The 19,343-nt window shown below is 46.8% G+C and overlaps 2 protein-coding genes across 3 annotated transcripts in view; one reads left to right on the top strand and one right to left on the bottom strand.

The window, feature by feature from the left end:
* The first annotated feature begins 1,864 nt into the window (after positions 1 to 1,864).
* Positions 1,865 to 4,179, top strand: YDJC (YdjC homolog (bacterial)). The gene is made up of 5 exons (XM_006768860.2): positions 1,865 to 2,523; positions 2,607 to 2,766; positions 2,990 to 3,096; positions 3,175 to 3,345; positions 3,504 to 4,179. The coding sequence occupies exons 1-5, from the start codon at positions 2,360 to 2,362 to the stop codon at positions 3,856 to 3,858; spliced, it is 957 nt and encodes a 318-aa protein (XP_006768923.1). The 5' UTR covers positions 1,865 to 2,359; the 3' UTR covers positions 3,859 to 4,179.
* Positions 4,180 to 7,387: 3,208 nt separating this feature from the next.
* Positions 7,388 to 19,343, bottom strand: part of UBE2L3 (ubiquitin conjugating enzyme E2L 3) — a 21,060-nt gene continuing 9,104 nt past the window's right edge. For both annotated transcript variants that reach the window (XM_015567314.1, XM_006768859.2), the window contains exons 3-4: positions 14,697 to 14,883; positions 7,388 to 9,890 (exon numbers count right to left, since the gene is read on the bottom strand). In XM_015567314.1, coding sequence (XP_015422800.1) covers positions 9,736 to 9,890; positions 14,697 to 14,883 — 342 coding nt within the window. In that variant the 3' untranslated portion in view covers positions 7,388 to 9,735. The remainder of the gene's footprint in view (positions 9,891 to 14,696; positions 14,884 to 19,343) is intronic.

The following is a 19,343-nucleotide window of genomic DNA, read 5'->3' as shown; positions in this document are numbered from 1 at the left end:
CAAAAGGCTCACCCTTCCTTCTCCAACAGGATGGTGGCAAACCCCATTCCAGATTCTGCCACACTTTACCAGGCGGCACTCCTTGGAGTTAGGGATTGAGGTGCTCACCCCTAATCTCTAATATTTCTAGTAGCACTCATAGTATTAGAATAGATGCTCAGTGAATTTTAATTTCCCTCTTCCAGTCTTTAGACACTCAAAGACTTTTGGCCTTTCCAGGATCAGTTTCCTAGTGGGGAATGCTGGTTGATTGAGGTCTGATGATTTAAAAAAAAAAAAAAAAGTATGGCCAAGTCAGTTTGGCTCAGTGGATAGAGCGTCAGCCTGTGGACTGAGGGGTCCCAGGTTCGACTCAGGTCAAGGGCGTGTACCTTGGTTGCTGGCACATCCCCAGTAGGAGGTGTGAAGGAGGCAGCTGGTTGATGTTTCTCTCTCTATCTCGAACCTGGGACCTTTCAGTCCGCAGGCCGACGCTCTATCCACTGAGCCAAACCGGTTTCGGCAATAAAATATATTTTAAAAAAATAAAAAAATAAAGTATGTTTTTATTGACTTTACAGGGAGGTGGAGAGAGAAACAATTGGCTGCCTTCTGAATGCCCCCTACTGAGAATTGAACCCACAACTCGGGCATGTTCCGAGAAAGGAATCAAACTGGGACCTCTCCGTGCTCGGGAAAATGCTCAACCAACTGAGCAACACTGGCTAGGGTGAGGTCTGATGATTTAATAATCATGTTTGAACACAACAGTCAGTCCTTATGCCAAGAGCTCAGTGAGCTCTTTGAGGCCTCCACTTCGTACTGTGCCATCACAGAAATTGGTATCATTTGTTATTCTCTAGCTCAGCTCTTTCCTCTCGGCCCCTGAACTAGGGGCAGCCAGGGCCTAAAGGACCAGAGCATATGCAGATGCAGGCTCAGAGCTCCGGAGGTAGTCCCAGCTCCACTACTCCGGGCAGGGTCACTTTGGGGAGAAACTAACCTTCTCTGAATCTCAGTTTCTTCATCTGTAAAACAGACTGGTAATTGGAAATGACATTATCAATGTTATAGGCGGAACACAAATGCTGCACTTCCATTGGGAAAATCAAGACATCATAATGAAAACCCTGGTTATCAACCATGTGATTATTTGTACAGTCATGGGTAAGGAAAGCGTCTCTGAACCACAAAGAAAAAAAGGAGCCGTAGCCAGTTTGGCTCGGTGGATAGAGCGTCGGCCTGCGGACTGAAGGGTCCCGGGTTTGATTCCGGTCAAGGGCATGTACCTTGGTTGTGGGCACATCCCCAGTGGGGGGGTGTGCAGGAGGCGGCTGATCGATGTTTCTCTCTCATTGATGTTTCTGACTATCCCTCTCCCTCCCCCTCTCCGAAAAATCAATAACATATGTTTTTTAAAAAAAGATTAAAAGGAGGCTGTGAATGTAAAAATTAGTCTGGCACAGAGCTCAAGAGACGGAAGTAGGGGCTAATGCTTTCTCAAATGAAGCCATTGGTATTACATGTTTTCTTTCATTTTATTGTTTAGAGCTTTTATAAATCACACATACACACACACACACACACACACACAAGCCACTCCTTTAAAAAAAAATCAGTAAAAGACAGGCAGTTTGAGAAAGAAGACACATAAAGAGCTAATCAAAACATGGAAAAGTTCACAGTCACTATGAAAAATGAAACATACAACCTGACAGGTGTGGCTCAGTGGTTGAGCCTCGACCTATGAACCTGGAGGTCCCGTTCCATTTCCGGTCAGGGCGCATGCCTGGGTTTCGGGCTCGATCCCCAAGCAGGAGACAGGCAGGAGGCTGGCTGGTCGATGCTTCTCATCATTGATGTTTCCATCTCTCATTCCTCTCTCTGAAATCAATAAAAAACATTTTTTTTAAAAAAATGAAACATTACAAAAATGAGATAACATTGATATGATCATTATTTCTCAAAACGTGGGGAAGGAGAGAAGAGGAATTAGGTGTGTCTATTTGCTTAGGGAAAATCCTGGAAGGACACTGTCTCCAGAAAATTGACAGTGGTAATCTCGGGGAAGGGTAAGCGATTTCTTTCTTCAGGCTTTCTCTTCTGCATGTTTCATACTAAATGTTATTTCTGCAGTCGCTGAAAGCGTCGCGTTGCAATAAATCTAGCCCTGGCCGTGGTCGGCTTGGTTTGGAGCCCACCGGGAGGCGGGAGGTCGTTGCAGGGCCACGGCGGGGCCACTAGGTGGCAAGAACAAAGGCGAAGTGGGGACGCGTCCGGGTGTGGGCGTCGGGGAGGGGCCTGGGCTGCGTTTCAGGGCGGAGCCTGGACTGGCCGGCTCACTCCCATCAGGTGCCCAGCCGCGCGCTCTGGCTGAGGGATGGCTTGGCCGCGCGTGCGGCTGGTGGTGACTGCGGACGACTTTGGGTACTGCCCGCGGCGGGATGAGGGCATCGTGGAGGCCTTCCTGGCCGGAGCTGTGACCAGCGTGTCCCTGCTGGTCAACGGCGCGACGGCGGAGAGCGCGGCGGAACTGGCCCGCAGGTGAGTGACCCCCCGAGTCAGAATGGGATTTGGGCGCCGCCGCTCGGTGGCCGCCTGTGCTCCGGCTCGCGTTCCACCCTCAGGCACCGAATCCCCACGGGACTCCACGCCAACCTGTCCGAGGGCCGCCCCGTGGGCCCGGCCCGCCACGGCGCCTCGTCGCTGCTCAGCCCCGAAGGCTTCTTCCTGGGCAAGATGCGATTCCGGGAGGCGGTGGCAGCCAAAGATGTAGCTTTGTCCCAGGTGCGGAAGTGCGGCTGCAGGAGGAGGACATCCCCCAAGGCTCCTCCCAGAGGGTACCATGACGCCATCAGGGGCGGGACCGGGAGCGGGCTCTGGATGCTTGCCTGGTTCCAACTCTGGAGCATCTCCCCGAGGCACGGGGGTGGGGGGTGGGGGGTGGGTAGCTGGTCCTCATCGGTAGCTGCTCCCGGCTGTTTAAGGTGCCATAGTCCTCTCCTTCCAGGTGCGGGAAGAGCTGGAGGCGCAGCTGAGTCGCTTCCAGGAATTACTGGGCAGGAAACCCACCCACGTGGATGGGCACCAGCATGTGCACGTGCTCCCAGGTTGGTGGTGCCGGGCAGGAGGCGGGGTGCCCAGGTGCGGTGAGGGGTGCCCCTCCCTGACAGCGCCCCCCCCCCACGCCCGCAGGCGGGGGCTTGCAGAGGCGCTGCAGGCCCATGGGGTGCGCTTCACACGCCTGCCGCTGGAGCGAGGATTGGGCGACTGTACTTGGCTGGAGGCCCCCGCTCGCGCCTTCGCGTGTGCAGTGGAGCGCGATGCCCGGGCTGCTGTGGGCCCCTTCTCCCGCAGTGGCCTAAGGTGAGGACCCCCAAACTGCTGTGCCCTGTTCCCTACCTGGCTCAGGTCCCAGTGGGTCCAGCTGGCTAGCTGAGTACCTTCCTTTCTCATCTGCCCTTGGCCTAGCCCTGCCCATCACTGTCCTGCTCGTCTGTGCTCTGATGCCTGGGTATCCACAGGTGGACGGATGCCTTCGTGGGTCTGAGCACCTGTGGCCGGCACATGTCTGCTCATCGTGTGTCAGGAGCACTGGCTCGGGCCCTGGAAGGTACACACACAGGTCACCCCCTGACAGCGGAGCTGATGGCCCACCCAGGCTACCCCAGTGTGCCTCCCGCTGGAGGCTGCGGTGAGGGCCCCGACGCCTTTTCCTGCTCTTGGGAACGGCTGCATGAGCTGCGTGTCCTCACAGAGCCCACGCTGCAGACCCGGCTGGCCCAGGATGGCGTGCAGCTCTGTGCCCTCCATGACCTAGAGTCCAAGAGACCTGGTGAAGCCACTCTAGCAACCTTCCTGGAGTCCTCCCAACCATGACCCTGACAGCCAAGGACTAATGCCTTAGTGCTCAGGGACGTGGCAAGGTTTGAGCTTTGGCACAGCCCACAACCAAACCCAGAGGGGGTTCTGTGACTTCCCTGGCAGAATGATGCCACCTCTTTGCCCAGATCCTCATGCCTCAGTGTGATAGCCAGACCTTTGGCAAGCCCTTTGGCTGCAGGTGGGTCAGCCTGTGATATCTCAGCATGGGGCCTGCCAAACATTTTCTGCTCTTCACATTTCTACGTAAGCATCGTCTTTGTTTAGGCGTAGTGGGGAGAGACCACTATATTAATAAAATAATGTGTCTTGTAAAAATTGAATGGTTTATAAACTGTGCCCAGAAAACTGTTACACAGGGGCAGGCAAAAGCAACTCCCAGGGCCCAGATCCGGTCACTATTCCAGAAAAGACATATAAAACAAGTTTCACACTCATTTTGTTCATGCTTAGCTTTTGTTTTCTTTTGGGAGGTGTGAGAGGAGAAGAATGTCTCACCTGGATACCTTTTAGGAGGTATATTATAATCTCAATTTTTATTGAGAAAGAAGTCACCTGCCAGTGTAGCTCAGTGGTTGAGCATCAAACTATGAACCAGGAGTCACAATTCTATTCCAGGTCAGGGCATATGCCCCGGTGTGGGCTCGATCCCCAGTGGGGGGCTGAATTCAGCAGGCAGCTGATCAATGATTCTCTCATTGATGTTTCTCTCTGTGTGTCCCTTCCTCTCTAAAATCAATTAAAAGGAAGACTAGAGATTATTTTAAAAAAAAAAAGTTTTCCAAAAAACACTTCTAAGCACCCAGATTAGCCATTAACAAGTACTGCCCAGCCCAGGCACTATGCTGAAGTCCCAACTTCAGCTCCAGTCCTCAGGTTGGTGACATTCCTCCACGTTGCATGAGGGAAGCCAATTTGGTGCTGGGGCCGGAAGAACTCAGACCAACTCAGGCTTTGCCTTCTTCTGCGTCAGGTGGCTGCCCTGCAGGGCGGGGCACTGAGGTGCTGCCAAGTAACAAGAGCAGGGTGAGGCCACCAGTCTATGGACTTGGCCTTGAGGAAGTCCTGAGGCCCTTGCCAGAGGAACCTTGGAGCTAGAGGGTGGCAGAAGTCAGGCTGCTGTGGGCACAGGAGAGAGTAAGGCCCATATTTTGAATTAGACCAGTGATGGTGAACCTTTTGAGCTTGGCATGTCAGCATTTTGAAAAACCCTAACTTAACTCTGGTGTGGTGTCACATATAGAAATTTTTTGATATTTGCAACCATAGTAAAACAAAGACTTATATTTTTGACATTTATTTTATATATTTAAATGCCATTTAACAAAGAAAAGTCAACCAAAAAAATGAGTTCGCATGTCACCTCTGACATGCGTGTCATAGGTTCGCCATCACTGAATTAGACCAAAGGAAGGGCCTGGCTAGTGTGACTCGGTTGGTTGGAGTGTCATCCTGTGCATCGAAAGGTCTTGGATTTGATTCCTGGTCAGGGCACATACCCAGGTTTCAGGTTCGATCCCAGGTCCGGATGCATTCGGGAGGCAACTGATCCATGTTTCTCTCACACCAATGTTTTTCTCTCTTACCCTCTCCCCTCCTCTCTAAAATCAATTAAAACAACAACCCAACAACAATGAAGGCAAGAAAATGTTAATTCCAGAGTTCAGGAAGTGGAGAGGGTCTTGCAGGCCTCTGGCTTTGGGGAAGGGGGAACTGTGGGTGCATCTGGGCTCAGAGAGACCAGTAATGGAGCTAGACTGTGTAAGAACACAGGCCATGTGCCCTTGGCTGTCACAGATGCCTAGTCTCTTCCTCTGTAAAAATTGGAATAATGGTGCCCATGGGGTTGTCCTGAGGTTCAAAGGGAATAAAGTGCTGGGACATGGCAGAGAACCCCAGCCAATGATCAAAGGAAAGGACTGCTTCCTGCTTCCTGGTAAAATAAATGCCAGGTAAAATGTTCGCTCCCAGAAACATGCAGGCCTGCTCTCAGCTGGTGTCATTACAGGCAAGGAACTAAGCTGATAGAAAATAGTGTCAGATGTCCTGGCTTAGCAGAGCATCGCCCCAATGTGCCAAGGTTGTGAGTTTGATCCCCAGCCAGGGCACATACAAGAAACAACCAATATGTCCACAAATAAGTGAAATAACAAATCAAGATTTCTCCTTCTCTCTCCCTTCTTCTCTAAAAACATCAAATTAAAAAAATAAGCCTTAGCCGGCTGTTCAGTGGGTAGAGCACTGGCCCTCAGACTGAAGGCTTTTGAGTTCCATTCTGGTCAAGTCACTTACTGGATCCCTGGCCCCTGGTCAGGGTGCACGTGGGAGGCAACCAATTGATGGTCTCTCTCACATCGATATTTCTGTCTCTACTCCTTCCTCTCTCTAAAAATCAATGGAGCCTGGCTGGCATGGCTCAGTGGTTGAGCATCGACCTATGAACCATGAGGTCACAGTTTGACTCAGTTTGATTCTGAGTCAGGGCACATGCCCGGGTTGTTGGCTTGATCTCCAGTGTGGGGCATGTAGGAGGCAGCCGATCAACGATTTTCTAATCATTGATGTTTCTCTCTCTCTGAAAGCAGTAAAAACAAATTTTTAACACAATCAATGGAAAAAATATCCCCAGGCGAGGATTAACATAAATAAATGGTCATGGCCCTGGGCTGAATCAATGCCTCAGCTGCCCACTGTCCTGGAGGCTCAGGAGGTTTCTGGGGGTAACCCCTCAAGGAAATGATCTAAGGACTCCCTCAGGTACACACCCATTAATTCCATGACCTCAATCAGGATAGCCAGTTTGCTCGCTCTAGCGGGCTTGGCTCAGCACCTAGAGCATGGTCCCTCGGACTGAGGGGTCCTGGGTTTGATGCTGGTCAAGGACACGGACCTCAGTTGCAGGCTTGATCCTGGCCCTGGTCAGGGAGGAGGCAATCACTGTTTCTCCCCCCCCCCCTCCCCGCCCTTCTACTCTAAAAATCAGTGGGGGGAAAAGATCCTCGGGTGAGGATTAACAACAAAAGATAGCCAGTTTGGCCCTGGCTGGTTTGGCTCAGTGGATAAGAGTGTTGGCCTGCGGACAGACGGGTCCCAGGTTCAATTCCAGTTAAGGGCACATGCTTGGGTGCAGGCTTGATCCCCAGTGTGGGGCATGCAGGAGGCAGACGATCATTGATGTTTCTCTCTCTCCCCACTGCTCCCTTCCTCTCTGAAATCAATAAAAAAATAAATAAATAAAAAGCCAGTTTGCTCTTCTGCTGAATGTGGGTATCACTCTTTAGGGGCTGATCTGACTGAAGTGATACATAGAGGTGCTGTCTGCTCCCCAGACAGCCAAGGGAGCCCCAATACTCTGGACTCTTCAGCTTTTTCTGTGCCTCTTTTGGAGGCTGGGTCATGGGAAAATAGGAGCAGGCAAAAGCTTCAGGAGACCAGAGGCCCTACGACCTGGGCACCAGCCACCCCTCCCACACCACTGAGTGCAGGCCCACCGCCAGTAAGGAAGAAACCCACACAACCAAACCAGTGTTGGAGAGCATTTTTATTAAGGGCAGCAGAACGGGATCGCAGCATCTTTAGAAAGCCTATTCTCTGCCATGGTGGGCAGGGGCAGGAAGGAGGGGGAGGACCTGGCCCACTTTGGTTCAGTTCAGGCGGGTGTGAATTCCTGAGTGGGCTCGGGACAGTGGGTGACAGCTCTCCCCTCCCCCAGAGGACCCAGCTTATTTGATTTCAGAGCTGCCAGGGCACCAGCGTGCTCAAAGCCTGCTCTGAAGGCTCAGCTACCACCCGGAACTGCTGCAGGCTGGATGGAGCAAGCCACCCAGGTATGAGGGAAGGACCCCCCATGGCCTCATTTTCCCAGGGCCAGGCCTCTCCTGACTGGACAAACCAAGGGGTGCAATGCCAGGGCTAAGAGTCCCCTGAGGTGCTGCCGGCATTGACAAAAGGTACCTCCTGTGGTGAACAGAGAAGTGAAGGACAACAGGCAGGCAGAACTATGCTGGTAGAAACACGAAGCAATGGGATGGTTCCAAGAATGGCAATAATTTTGGATTCAGAGAAGCAACGATGGTGGCTTACTTGGCTAGCTTCCGACAGAATTTGGCATTTTATTACAAATCTGTATGTAAGTGAAATAACGTCCATCATTACCTTTCTGCCAATGAAGAGACAGATGTGGAAATGCTGGCCCAGCTCCCCTGAGCAGGCAGGAGTCTCCAGAGCCTGCCCCTTGAGTATCTTGGACTAAAGCAGCTGAATCAATGACACACTGCAGGGACCACGTGCCCGGACAACTAAACGACATTAACCTGCACATCATCCCAGTTCTGTGCAGTAAGACCAAGCTGTCTTAGAGGTTATAGCCCTGGAAGGATCTCGTTTTAAAACTAAAATGAGCAGTTTCTTTAAGTCATTTCTCCACAGAATCTAATACCCTGGAGAGTCAGGAAGGGAAGCTGCCAGTGGCCGAAGCGGAGTTGGTGACACATGGCATTTGGACCAGCACCTTCCTCTGGGTGTCAGTGACATGTTTGCTCTACTATTTCAGGGACAGTCCCACTTGCTTTGAAAAAGACATTAACATTCAAATCCTTACAAGTTCATCTGAGGATAAATTCTAAGGTCAATTTTTATTTCTACAAAAAAAAGGCAGTCAAAACAATATAAAACACATGTAGAGGGTATTACTCAGTGGGCTTCAAGTGGAGCTTGACTCTGCAAAGGCTGTGAGTCCGGAGGGAGGGAAGGCCGTCTTGTTCCTGGGCTGGCCTGGCCGGCTGCTTCAAAGGGAGAGGCCAGGAGAGCATCGGTGACCCCGGACTGGTTCTGGCTCTAGCTGAGTCTTGCCAATTCCAACCCTGCAAAGGGTCAAACTGCTGAAGGAGGGCTGAGGCGGGGCTGCTGCACTGAGGAGGTGGAGATCGGCTTGGTGGCACATTCGGATGGAGCTTGCTGACTGGTGGGCGTGGAATTTCAAATGGACATTCTGGCTTTAGCGTTGTCTGTAAAGGCCAGCACATCTTCTAAAACGGCTGCAGGGAGGAGCGTAAACCTTTGACCCCAGGAGCCTCTCTGATGAGAAATTCCTCACACAAGTGCAGTGTCCTCTGGCTGGCAGGCCCTCCCTGGGTGGCCACAGACCTGATACTGCAGGGTCTTCCCAGGCAGGCCAGGCCAGCTAGTGTTCAGTCACACACACAGACATCAGGGTTGCCATTTAATCAGTGTTATGATGATAACATTGGCAAGATTTTTACATAAGAAGTGGGCCTCCTTTTCATAGTTATTTTTGGGGGGGATGGTGGTTTGCTTACTTTAAAAAAATTGTTCTTAAAGTATGTTACAAATTGGAATCAGGAGAACTTAAATGAACTCCCACACGCACTGCAACATGGGAGAAGAGAAGTCACCAGACCAGACAGAGCTGTCTCTTCTCCTTGCAGAGGTGGGGCCTGGGTCTGGCAAAGTGAATGAATGAAAAAGAAACTGAATGCAAGAGAGTGGTGCTGAAAGGGCATGGGAAGAAAGGGAACCACAACCTTTTATTTTAAACCTTAAGGTCTAAATGTAAATGGAAGATTTTGGATAAATTTGGACAAGAAAAGAAACACCATTCTTTTAGAGTAGACTGAAGCAGTGATTTTTAAAACAAAGAAAGCAGAACTAGAACATCTTAAATTTTTAATCCTTTCTTTACAGGTTACCTAAGACCACTTTTGATTAAGAAAACTGTAGAAAGTTAGTAACTGCCACAAGCAAACGCCAGGTGGTGGCCTGTGTCAATTTTCCACAGAGTCCTGCTTTGCGGGGTGTCTGAATGCACTGCTCGGGGTCTCTGCTCACACTTGCTGGAATCAATCGTGGCAGATTTTAGTCCACAGGTCGCTTTTCCCCATATTTCTTTGTAAACTCTTCAGCATTCTTACAGAATTTTTTACGGTCCTTAGAGTATTCTTCAGCTAGGTCAGCCCGAAGGGGGTGCTCAGGCTGGGGGTCATTCACCAGTGCTATGAGAGACTGGATTACTGCCAAGAAAAGGAGAAGGCATTGCTGGTTACAATAGTCTCAGAAAGGGCCCAGGCAAGATATGCAACTCTGACTCTAATACTGATTTATATCTATGTGCTTCTAAGGCAAAGCGGCCTCTGATTTATCCACAATTCTAACCACAAGCACTTAACTTTCCTCTGTAGTGAGGATAAAGTGATGGACGACAGTCAACAGTGGATAACTGTTCAGAGTGATGCCGCTGCTGCCGCCTCCTCTTCCTCTGAATGTCCCAGCCCCTAGTCTCTCTCATGTGTGCATGCGTGAAGCTTCTCCGGAGCAGAGACTGGGTGATGTGTTCCAGAACTGCACTCAGTTTAGGGTAGTTTCAATGAGTGAGTATGAGAATGAAGGGTGCAAGACCGGCATGCAGCATGTAAGTGCATAATGAGTCCACCCTGGAAGACCCCGAAGAGCTTTTAAACCAGCTGAGAAAGGGTCATTGGACCACCCTGTCTAACCACTAGGGCAGTGATGGCGAACCTTTTGAACTCGGCGTGTCAGCATTTTGAAAAACCCTAACTTAACTCTGGTGCCGAGTCACATATAGAAATTTTTTGATATTTGCAACCGTAGTAAAACAAAGACTTATATTTTTGATATTTATTTTATATATTTAAATGCCATTTAACAAAGAAAAATCAACCAAAAAAATGAGTTCGCACGTCACCTCTGACACGCGTGTCATAGGTTCGCCATCACTGCACTAGGGGTTAAAACCACTGGGAGGCTAACCCCCAGTAGAATTACACTGTCTATTTCAGAAGCAGAAGTCACATGGATGGGCTTGGGTGGGTTCTACAATGCTCCCCCCCAAAGCAGTAAATCCTAGATGTGCTGGAAGGCAAGTCCTGAGCGAGGAAGATAATGGTAGCATGCCTGGGGCAGGGGCAGGCGAAGGCATGGGCTCAGCTTTCTTTCTCCTTTGCAGCACTTCTACGTTTTGCCCAGCTGTGTTTCCAGTTTACATACTCTAAGCTTGAATCAATCTTCTAAGCAAAGCCTCTTCATTCCTTTTAAGTTCGATAGCATAAATAGGTAGCTTCTAGTCTTTTGTTCATAATCAGAAATTGTTTCCTAGCAGAATGGCTGCTTCATTAGCATTCTGGGAACCCCACAGGAGTAAATGCTTTGGGGGGGATGTGGGGGAGCACTGATGAGTTTCCCTGCCCACTCTCTGTTATGGATACTCAGGCTCTTGGTTTCTTACTATGATTATACCTTAATATCCAATGCATTAGTATAAAATCATTTGGTAATTATTAAGACATGATTTTCAAAAGATACTCACTCTGCAGTTTGCTATTTTCCCAAGAACTTGCTTTTACTTTTTGATCGAGTCTAAATATTTTCAAATTTATTTAGTAGTTCTGATGAGTATTTCATTCTTTCTGTTTCCTTTGGGTGCATTTCTGGCTCCTCAGCTAAACTATAATAAACGCAGTTTAGCTTAGCTTGTTTTGATGGTGAGAACACTGATATCTATGACTGTTTGTCAAACTACAACTATGGCCCTATCCCATTATTTTTTTATATATGGAACAGCAGGCTCATTTTACTTTATAAATGTCTGGCTCTGGTTTCTTGATCTCTTTCTTGAGCCAGGTGCTTCCCAGAAGCACTTTTTTCTTCCAAAAGAAAGACTTTAAAAACAATCAAAATTTACCTCCTATTCTCTCACTGTAGAGGTAGGGCGAAAGTAAGTTTACAGCTGAGTACACAAAAGTTTATTCTTGTATTATTATGTATTAATTACTGTATTATTTTCCATATGAACAACTGTAAACCTACTTTTGCCCCATCCTATATATGATCAGAGGGTAAAGCCTATGAAATCTCATTTTTGTTCTTATTGGCAGTTTTCTTGTATTAGAGGATGTTAACACTATAATTTCTTCCTTTTTATGGATATCTAGGGTGCTTCATTCTCACAGAGTAAATTGTGAATGGTACCTTCCATAGAATGCTTTATAAAAATGTTAACTAATATCCTCTTTGTTATATTTCTTGAGTCCTTTTTTATAACTTTATCTACTTGATTTGTTATAATAGTGTTTGGGGGGTTGAAACTTTCATTTTAAATTGTTTTAATTTTCTCCATACAAATTTTGCTTTGGTTAATTCTCATCCAAGGAAAGGGTGGGGTGATGTGAGAGAGACACATCGACTGGCTGCCTCCCACACACCCTGCCCCCTGACCGGGACCAAGATCAAACCTGCAACCCAGGTTCGTACCCCAGTCCAGGAATCCAGACCCACCAGTGGACAGGCCAATGCTCTAACCACTGCGCACACCAGCCAGGGCTCCATATAATTTTGTTATGTTGTTTGATACACACAGACTCAATATTATGCTGGCTTTGTTACTGGCTGTATTTTATATGGTAAATCTCATTAAAGTACTCAACTAAGCTCCTGCTCTGCCACTAAGATATCTACCAGAATCAGGCAGGTGGCTGAACAAAACTTTATTTTCACATTTCCTGGTATCACTGCCAACTCCTACCAGCTTCCTGTTTGATATAATTTTGCCTTGTTTCTTGACGTTTCTCATGCTATTTGTGCTCAATTTTTAATGCTTCCTTTCTTTTAAAAATTTGAGATATAATTCACATATTAAAAAACAAACTTCTTTTGAAAGTATACAAGACAGGTGGCTCAGTTGGTTGGAGCGTTGTCCCACACACCAACAAGGTTGCGGGTTTGATCCTCAGTTGGGGTGTGTATGGGAGACAACTGATTGATGTTTCTCTCTCAAAAATCAATAACTATATCCTTGGGTAAGGATTAAAAGTATACAATTCAGTTGTTTTTAGTATATTAAAAAAATTATCTGGACACTACCATTCAACTCCAGAATATTTTCATTACCCCAAAACAGGGATAATACTGACACAGCCCTCTTGGGCAGCCAGCAACTATATGAGGTGCAAAACACTTACTTATGTTCATCTCCTGCAATCCTCCCTACTCCTGGATGTGTCACAACATGTCGTCTCCTATACAGTCCACCTGTAGACCCCTCACAACCCCAGTTCTCAATAAGGAAGAGATGTGTAATTCTCTGTGACCTAGCAATCTGAGGTGCAGGGTCTGCCTGGGTAGCCTGGCCTGGAAGGACTTCCCCTTCTCGGACATGTTGTTTAATACACACAACTTGGCAAGGGCTCTGGGAGTTGCATGAGTGGCTGACAAGGCATTCCTAAGCAAGTGCAGCTATAGCCTTCCAACACAGAGCTTGGAATTTGTCTAATATATCTATATCTGTATCTGTATCTGTATCTGTATCTGTATCTGTATCTGTATCTATATCTATCTATCAGTCTGTATCTGTATCTGTATCTGTATCTATCTATCATGCATCTGCACTTAAGAATAACTTTGTTGGCCCTAGCACATGCCCACATTGTGGGCTTGATCCCTAGTGGGGGGAGTGAAGGAGGCAGCCAATCAATGGTTCTCTCTCATTACTGATGTTTCTATCTCTCTCTCCCTCTCCATTCCTCTCTGAAATCAATAAAAATATATTTTAAAAAATAATAACTTTGTCGGCCCTGGCTGGGTAGCTCAGTTGGTTAGAGCATCGTACTGATACACCAAGGTTGTGGATTCAATCTCTGGTCAGGGCACAAAATCAACCAATGAATGCATGAATAAGTGAAACAACAAATCGATGTTTCTCTCTCTCTCTCAAATATACTGTTTTAAAAAAATAACTGTCAAGCTTTTATAAACATCAAAATGACCAAATGCCAAATCCACTGGAGATCTTTCTATTCTGACTCAGCATTTAGTACCCACTCCTTTCTACTACTCAGCTGTGTTGAGCCTGAGGCTGAACTTTCCATATGAAAGGCTTTCAACTCCATTTTTCAGGGGTTTTACTGAAAAATGACTATATCATTCACTGAAAAACTACCTGCAGTCTAGAAAATGCCAGCCTTACCTACTCTCTTTAATCTAAAAAGACCTTATAGTGATTGGCTGGTTACTTATAAGAAAATATAAAATTAGGACTTCAAAAGAAAGTTCTGGAGCTAGGAAATAAAAACCAGACATGGCCACACAAAATCTAGTAACTTTCAGGGGACAAGAGGGAGGCCAACAGTAATACTGAATTAAGCACTCTCCCACCCCCAGGGGTATGTATGCTTACACAGAGATACTCAGAACATGGACACAAATGGCCACATCCAATTCCAGGGAGTTCCAGGCCTGCTAAAGCCAATTATGTGCTTTCATCTGGGCACACAGCCCTCGGGTCTAACTATATCCGCCACCCCCACACCACCCACTCTGAGCCACTGGCTTTCTGCTGCTGCTGCCTACCAGGTGGCTTTGGCTCGTACCCTTCTTTTAGTCTAGAAGGCCCTCTATAACCTCCCATCATCCTTCATGTCTGAGTACGCTTGCTAACTGCTGTGTGAAGCCACTTTAAACACCACTCCACCTTCCTGCGAGGCAGCCCCACAATCCTTCATGAACCTCCCAGGAACAGTGCCTACATCCCTCCCTGCACTGGCACCAAGTACTGGGCTGGTCTGTCTACATGTGCCCTCACTGGGATGCAAGCACAGGAAGGGCCTCCTCAAACACCTGCCACCAACTGTAGGTCAACATGCCCACAGGACTGGTGGGACCTCAGTTGCACTTGTGTGTGCATGGGAGTTTGTAAGTGAGCTTTCTCTGGAATGTGTGTGACATGGCATTAGAAGGCACCGTGGAGCCCGTCCCAGCAGCAGCCCCAGAAGAGCACCATCAGAAGACATAGGAGCATGCTTTACCTTGGTCGGTTTTCGTTGCTGGCTTCCAGTTTTCAGCACTAATTACTGGCAGACAGACCTGTCCCTTTTCATCGATGTTGGGGTGATAGATCTTTGTTTTAAATGTAATCTTCGGTGGTTTGAATGGGTATTCTGCTGGAAAGTTGATTTCGATTCTGAAGGCCCCCTTATCATATGGAGGGTTGTCCTGCGGAGAAAGAGATCAAGATGAACACACCATGGTAAACGAATCTGCCGCTAGGACAGGAATGTTCCGTTAACTTGAAATTAATTTATTTCAAGTGGCATATCAACTGAAGCTTTACCACCGTTAGGGAAACCATTAATCAATCAGTATTTCTAGAGCAAGATGTCTGCTAAGCTGTGAAAAGGCCTGAGATTGACATTCTGCCTTATTTTCTTTAAAAAGACTTGCTGAAACCGGTTTGGCTCAGTGGATAGAGCGTCGGCCTGCGGACTGAATCTCTCTCATCGATGTTTCTAACTCTCTATTTCTCTCCCTTCCTCTCTGTAAAAAATCAATAAAATATATTAAAAAATAAAAATAAAAAGACTATGTAAGAGTCATTTTAGCTTTGCAGCAAGCAAAACTGCCCTGGCCTGCACATACACAGCTTCCTCACAATCAACATCTTGCAATAATATGGTATATTTGTTACCATTGGTCAACCCACAGTGACATATCATTATCACCTAGACTCCGTATTTTATTTTTTAAAATGTATTTTTATTCATTTCAGCGAGGGAAGGAGAGGGAGAGAGACAGAAACATCAATGAAGAGAGTGAATCGTTGATCGGCTGCCTCTTGCACACCACCCACTGGGGATCGAACCGCAACCTCCTTCCTGGTTCATGTCGACGCTAACCATTGAGCACATCGGCTGGGCTCTCTCTACTGTTTTCAACAATTTGCATTGTAGGACTTTTCATAGCACAGTCAACAAATATTCTAACATGAATGAATTTCATCATATTCCCCTTGAAAAGAAATATTAGTGGAAATAAGTATTTCTAGAACTGGTTTACCAATCTATTATTACTACTCTCTGAATTATATCTAAATTTAAAATTACAATCTCCATGAATTGAATTCAACAAGGAACTTTACCTCTCACAGCTTAATTCACTTTCCCCTCAAGAACAGAAGTAACCTTACTGTTATTTTTCATAAAAATATACCATCTACGCCAAAAAAGTAGTATTAAACCCCCCACTGCCCAGGATAATGACTGTCAGCCCCCTGCTACATGGTCCTAGTATGTTCTCTATGCATATACAGTACACACAAAGGCTTTTCATTCTAGATATCTATATATATTATGCATATCTATACTAATAAAAGGGCAATATGCTAATTAGGGCAGACATCTTCCAGATGTCCATCCGGACAATGCCACAGCGGCTACAAGGCCTGCGGCTCACGGTAGCTATGAGCCCCGGTGGCTGCAAGGCCCAGGAGCGGGCCTAAGCCATCAATAGGACATCCCCTGAGGGCTCCTGGACTATGAGAGGGGGCAGGCTGAGCCGAGGGATCCCCCCTCCAGTGCATGAATTTTCATGCACCAGGCCTCTAGTCCTATATAATAAAAGGGTAATATGCAAATCAACCAAACGGCAGAACCACCGGTCACTATGACGTGCACTGACCACCAGGGGGGCAGACGCTCAAACGAAGGAGCTGCCCACAGCCCGTAGCCCCTGACTGTCCAAGGAGGAATGGGAAACTGGGGGTGGGTGGTGGTTGACGCAGGCGGCACCAGATCAAGGCCCCTGCCCCGCCAGTTGCACCACACACAGAGAGCGACCAGCATCGAGGGACAGACCAGTGAATGGGCAGGAAAGGCCAACCTCCCAGTCCCTCTCCCTGGGCAGCAGGCTCCAATCACCCGATGGTGAATGGGGAACTGGGGGTGGGTGGTGGCGGGGAGCGGGGCGGGCTGCCGGCTACCGGGGAAGATGGCCCTGATTGCAGGCCAGGCCTAGAGACTGTACCCGTGCACGAAGTTTGTGCACTGGGCCTCTAGTGTAGTTATAAAACTCAACCTATACTGTCTATATTCTTTCATAACTTTGCTCATGCTGCTATCCATTGTCTTTCAGTCTGCAAGGCAGATGTCCTCCGCTTCTTAAGTCATACTGCCTAGTGGCATTTGTTCACAAAGCCTGTGCCTGGCTTATTTAAGCTCAGTAGCTTCCACCAACATGAAGGCATAATCCCAGTACCCTAAGGTTGGCAGCAAAATTACTTTTATGTGTGGCCCTGTGCCTTGTTTCGCCTCAACCATTACAGCTACAGAAAGAGAGAAGCTACTACAGAAGAATCAGCAGAGGAGAGCAGGAAACATGGGCCAGTGTTGGGCCCAAGGGAGGAGGGACATTGCTCCACCTTAAGGCCAGAAAGGCAATACAGAAGGAAGAAGGAAGCAATCTGGTGGGTGAGAATTTCTGGTGCAATGGGCTACACAAATAGGAAAGAACACAGAAAGGAAGATGAGAGACTGAATTACAAGTGTAGCTACAAAAGGTGAAGGAAGGAAACCAAAGCCTCAAATGCACTCCTGGAGGCAGGGCTAACATTGAGGGAAATCTTCCTTCTTCCTTGACCAAAAAAGAACCTCTAACAATGAAGGAGCTTTTATATTGTGCCCGGGACTGTACCAAGTGCTTTTTGTCAAGACCACCACACCAATTACCAGAGCCAAAGAAAGAAGGTGGGGGGTGCGACCAAAACTGCCTCATAGATATCCAAATATCTGACTAGCTTCAGCAAGTTTTTAGGTTTTGTTACAAGTGGGGGGGAAAGTTTTTTAATTGAGGTGAAATTCACAAACCTCTGCATGATAATAAAGTCATCAACACAAGTGTTTATGTTATTCTTTTGAACATGTCCAAGAATGTCGGCTCTCAGAATAATGGCTTAATATACCTGAAACACAATGATCCTAGCACCTAGAACAGTATTATATAGAAAGCATTACCTCTACATCTCTGTATCCCAAGTCACCAGTCACAAGCTAACAGCCGCTAATAAAGTAGGAGGTATGAGAGCCTCATCACCAATCTAGGAGGTAGGGATTCAGTTCCAGGACATTCACATAAAACAATTTCTTGTTAGGAAAGAAAAATTGATCTTACTGCTTTTAAAAATCAAAGCTTAAATAAATATATAAATACACCCTGGCCGGTGTGGCTCAGTTGGTTGGAGCATCATTCCATACATCAAAAGGTAGTGGATTTGATTCCTGGTTAGGGCACATACCCAGTTTGCGGGTTCCATCCCCGATGCAGGAGGCAACCAGTCGATGTTTCTCTCTCACATCCACCTCACATCCATGTTTCTGTCTCTCTCACTCCCCACCTTCCTCTTTCTGAAATCAATTTTTTTTAAAAAAAAGCTAATTATAACTGAATAATTTAAAAAATAACCCAATTTAAAAATGGGCAAAGTACTTGCATACACATTCCTCCAAAAGAGACATAAATGGCCAATAAGCACATGAAAAGATGTACATCACCTTAGCCATCAGGGAAATCAAAACCACAATGAGAAACCACTCTACACCTACTAGGATGGCTGTAATCAAAAAGACTGACAACATCAACTGTCAGCAAGTATGTGCAGAAAGTGGACTCCTCTTACGCTGCTAGTAAGAATGTAAATGGTGGACAGTCTAGCAATTCCATAGCCACTATGGACATAGTCTAGCAATTCCTCAAATGAATAAACATAAGGTCACTATATGACCCAGCAACCCCACCATATGACCCAGTAAATTACCCAAAAGAAATGAAAACATGTCCACATAAAAACGTGTACATTGCCCTCACCGGTTTGGCTCAGTGAATAGAGTGTCAGCCTGCAGACCGAAGGGTCCCAGGTTCGATTCTGGTCAAGGGCACATGCCTGGGTTGTGGGTTCGATCCCCAGAAGGGGGCATGCAGGAGGCAGCCAATCAGTGATTCTATTTCATCATTGATGTTTCTCTCTCTCTCAAATCAATAAAAATATTTTTTAAAAACCACATGTACATGAAAGTTAATAGCAACATTATTCATAATATCCAAAAAGTGGGAACAATCCAAATATCCATCAACTGGTGAGTGAATAAGAAAACCTAATGCCCAAGGTGATGGCATTAGGAGGTGGGGGCCTTTGGCTAGTGATTAGGTCATTAAGACAGAGCCTCATGAATGGGATTAGTGCCACAGAGAGCTAGGATAGAAGAAGTCTGTGACCAAGAGGGCTCTCATATGACTGTGCCCTGACTCAGACTTCCGGGCTCCAGAAATGTGAGAAATACATGTCTGTTGTTTGGTAACCAGTCTAGTATTTTGTAATATAGCAGCCTGAATGAGACTAAGACACAAATCAAATGGAGAACTTTTGCATCAAAATGGCAACAATTTCTTTCTGTATGTCCGTTTCATAGGCTCTTTGTTACATATTGACAGTTTTCCAGAGAACAGGAAAGGTTTTAATAAGAGACTAGGCACTTCACACATGCACTTACTGAACTTCTATTTATTTATTTTTTTAAATATATTTTATTGATTTTTTTTTACAGAGAGGAAGGGAGAGGGATAGTAAAAAATATTGATGAGAGAGAAACATCGATCAGCTGCCTTCTGCACACCCTAACTGGGGA

The sequence above is a fragment of the Myotis davidii genome, unplaced genomic scaffold, assembly GCF_000327345.1.
Source record: "Myotis davidii unplaced genomic scaffold, ASM32734v1 scaffold223, whole genome shotgun sequence".
Taxonomy (NCBI): Eukaryota; Metazoa; Chordata; class Mammalia; order Chiroptera; family Vespertilionidae; genus Myotis; species Myotis davidii.
The sequence above is the reverse complement of the archived record's forward strand: the minus strand, read 5'-3'. Positions and strand labels throughout refer to the sequence as shown.

What these genes read in the sequence shown, in the direction of transcription:
- YDJC (XM_006768860.2), top strand. Translation starts at nt 2,360, where the DNA reads ATGGCTTGGCCGCGCGTGCGGCTGGTGGTGACTGCGGACGACTTTGGG. An exon ending in GCGGCGGAACTGGCCCGCAG is followed by an intron (nt 2,524 to 2,606) that starts GTGAGTGACCCC and finishes TTCCACCCTCAG; the next exon opens with GCACCGAATCCCCACGGGAC. An exon ending in AAGATGTAGCTTTGTCCCAG is followed by an intron (nt 2,767 to 2,989) that starts GTGCGGAAGTGC and finishes CTCTCCTTCCAG; the next exon opens with GTGCGGGAAGAGCTGGAGGC.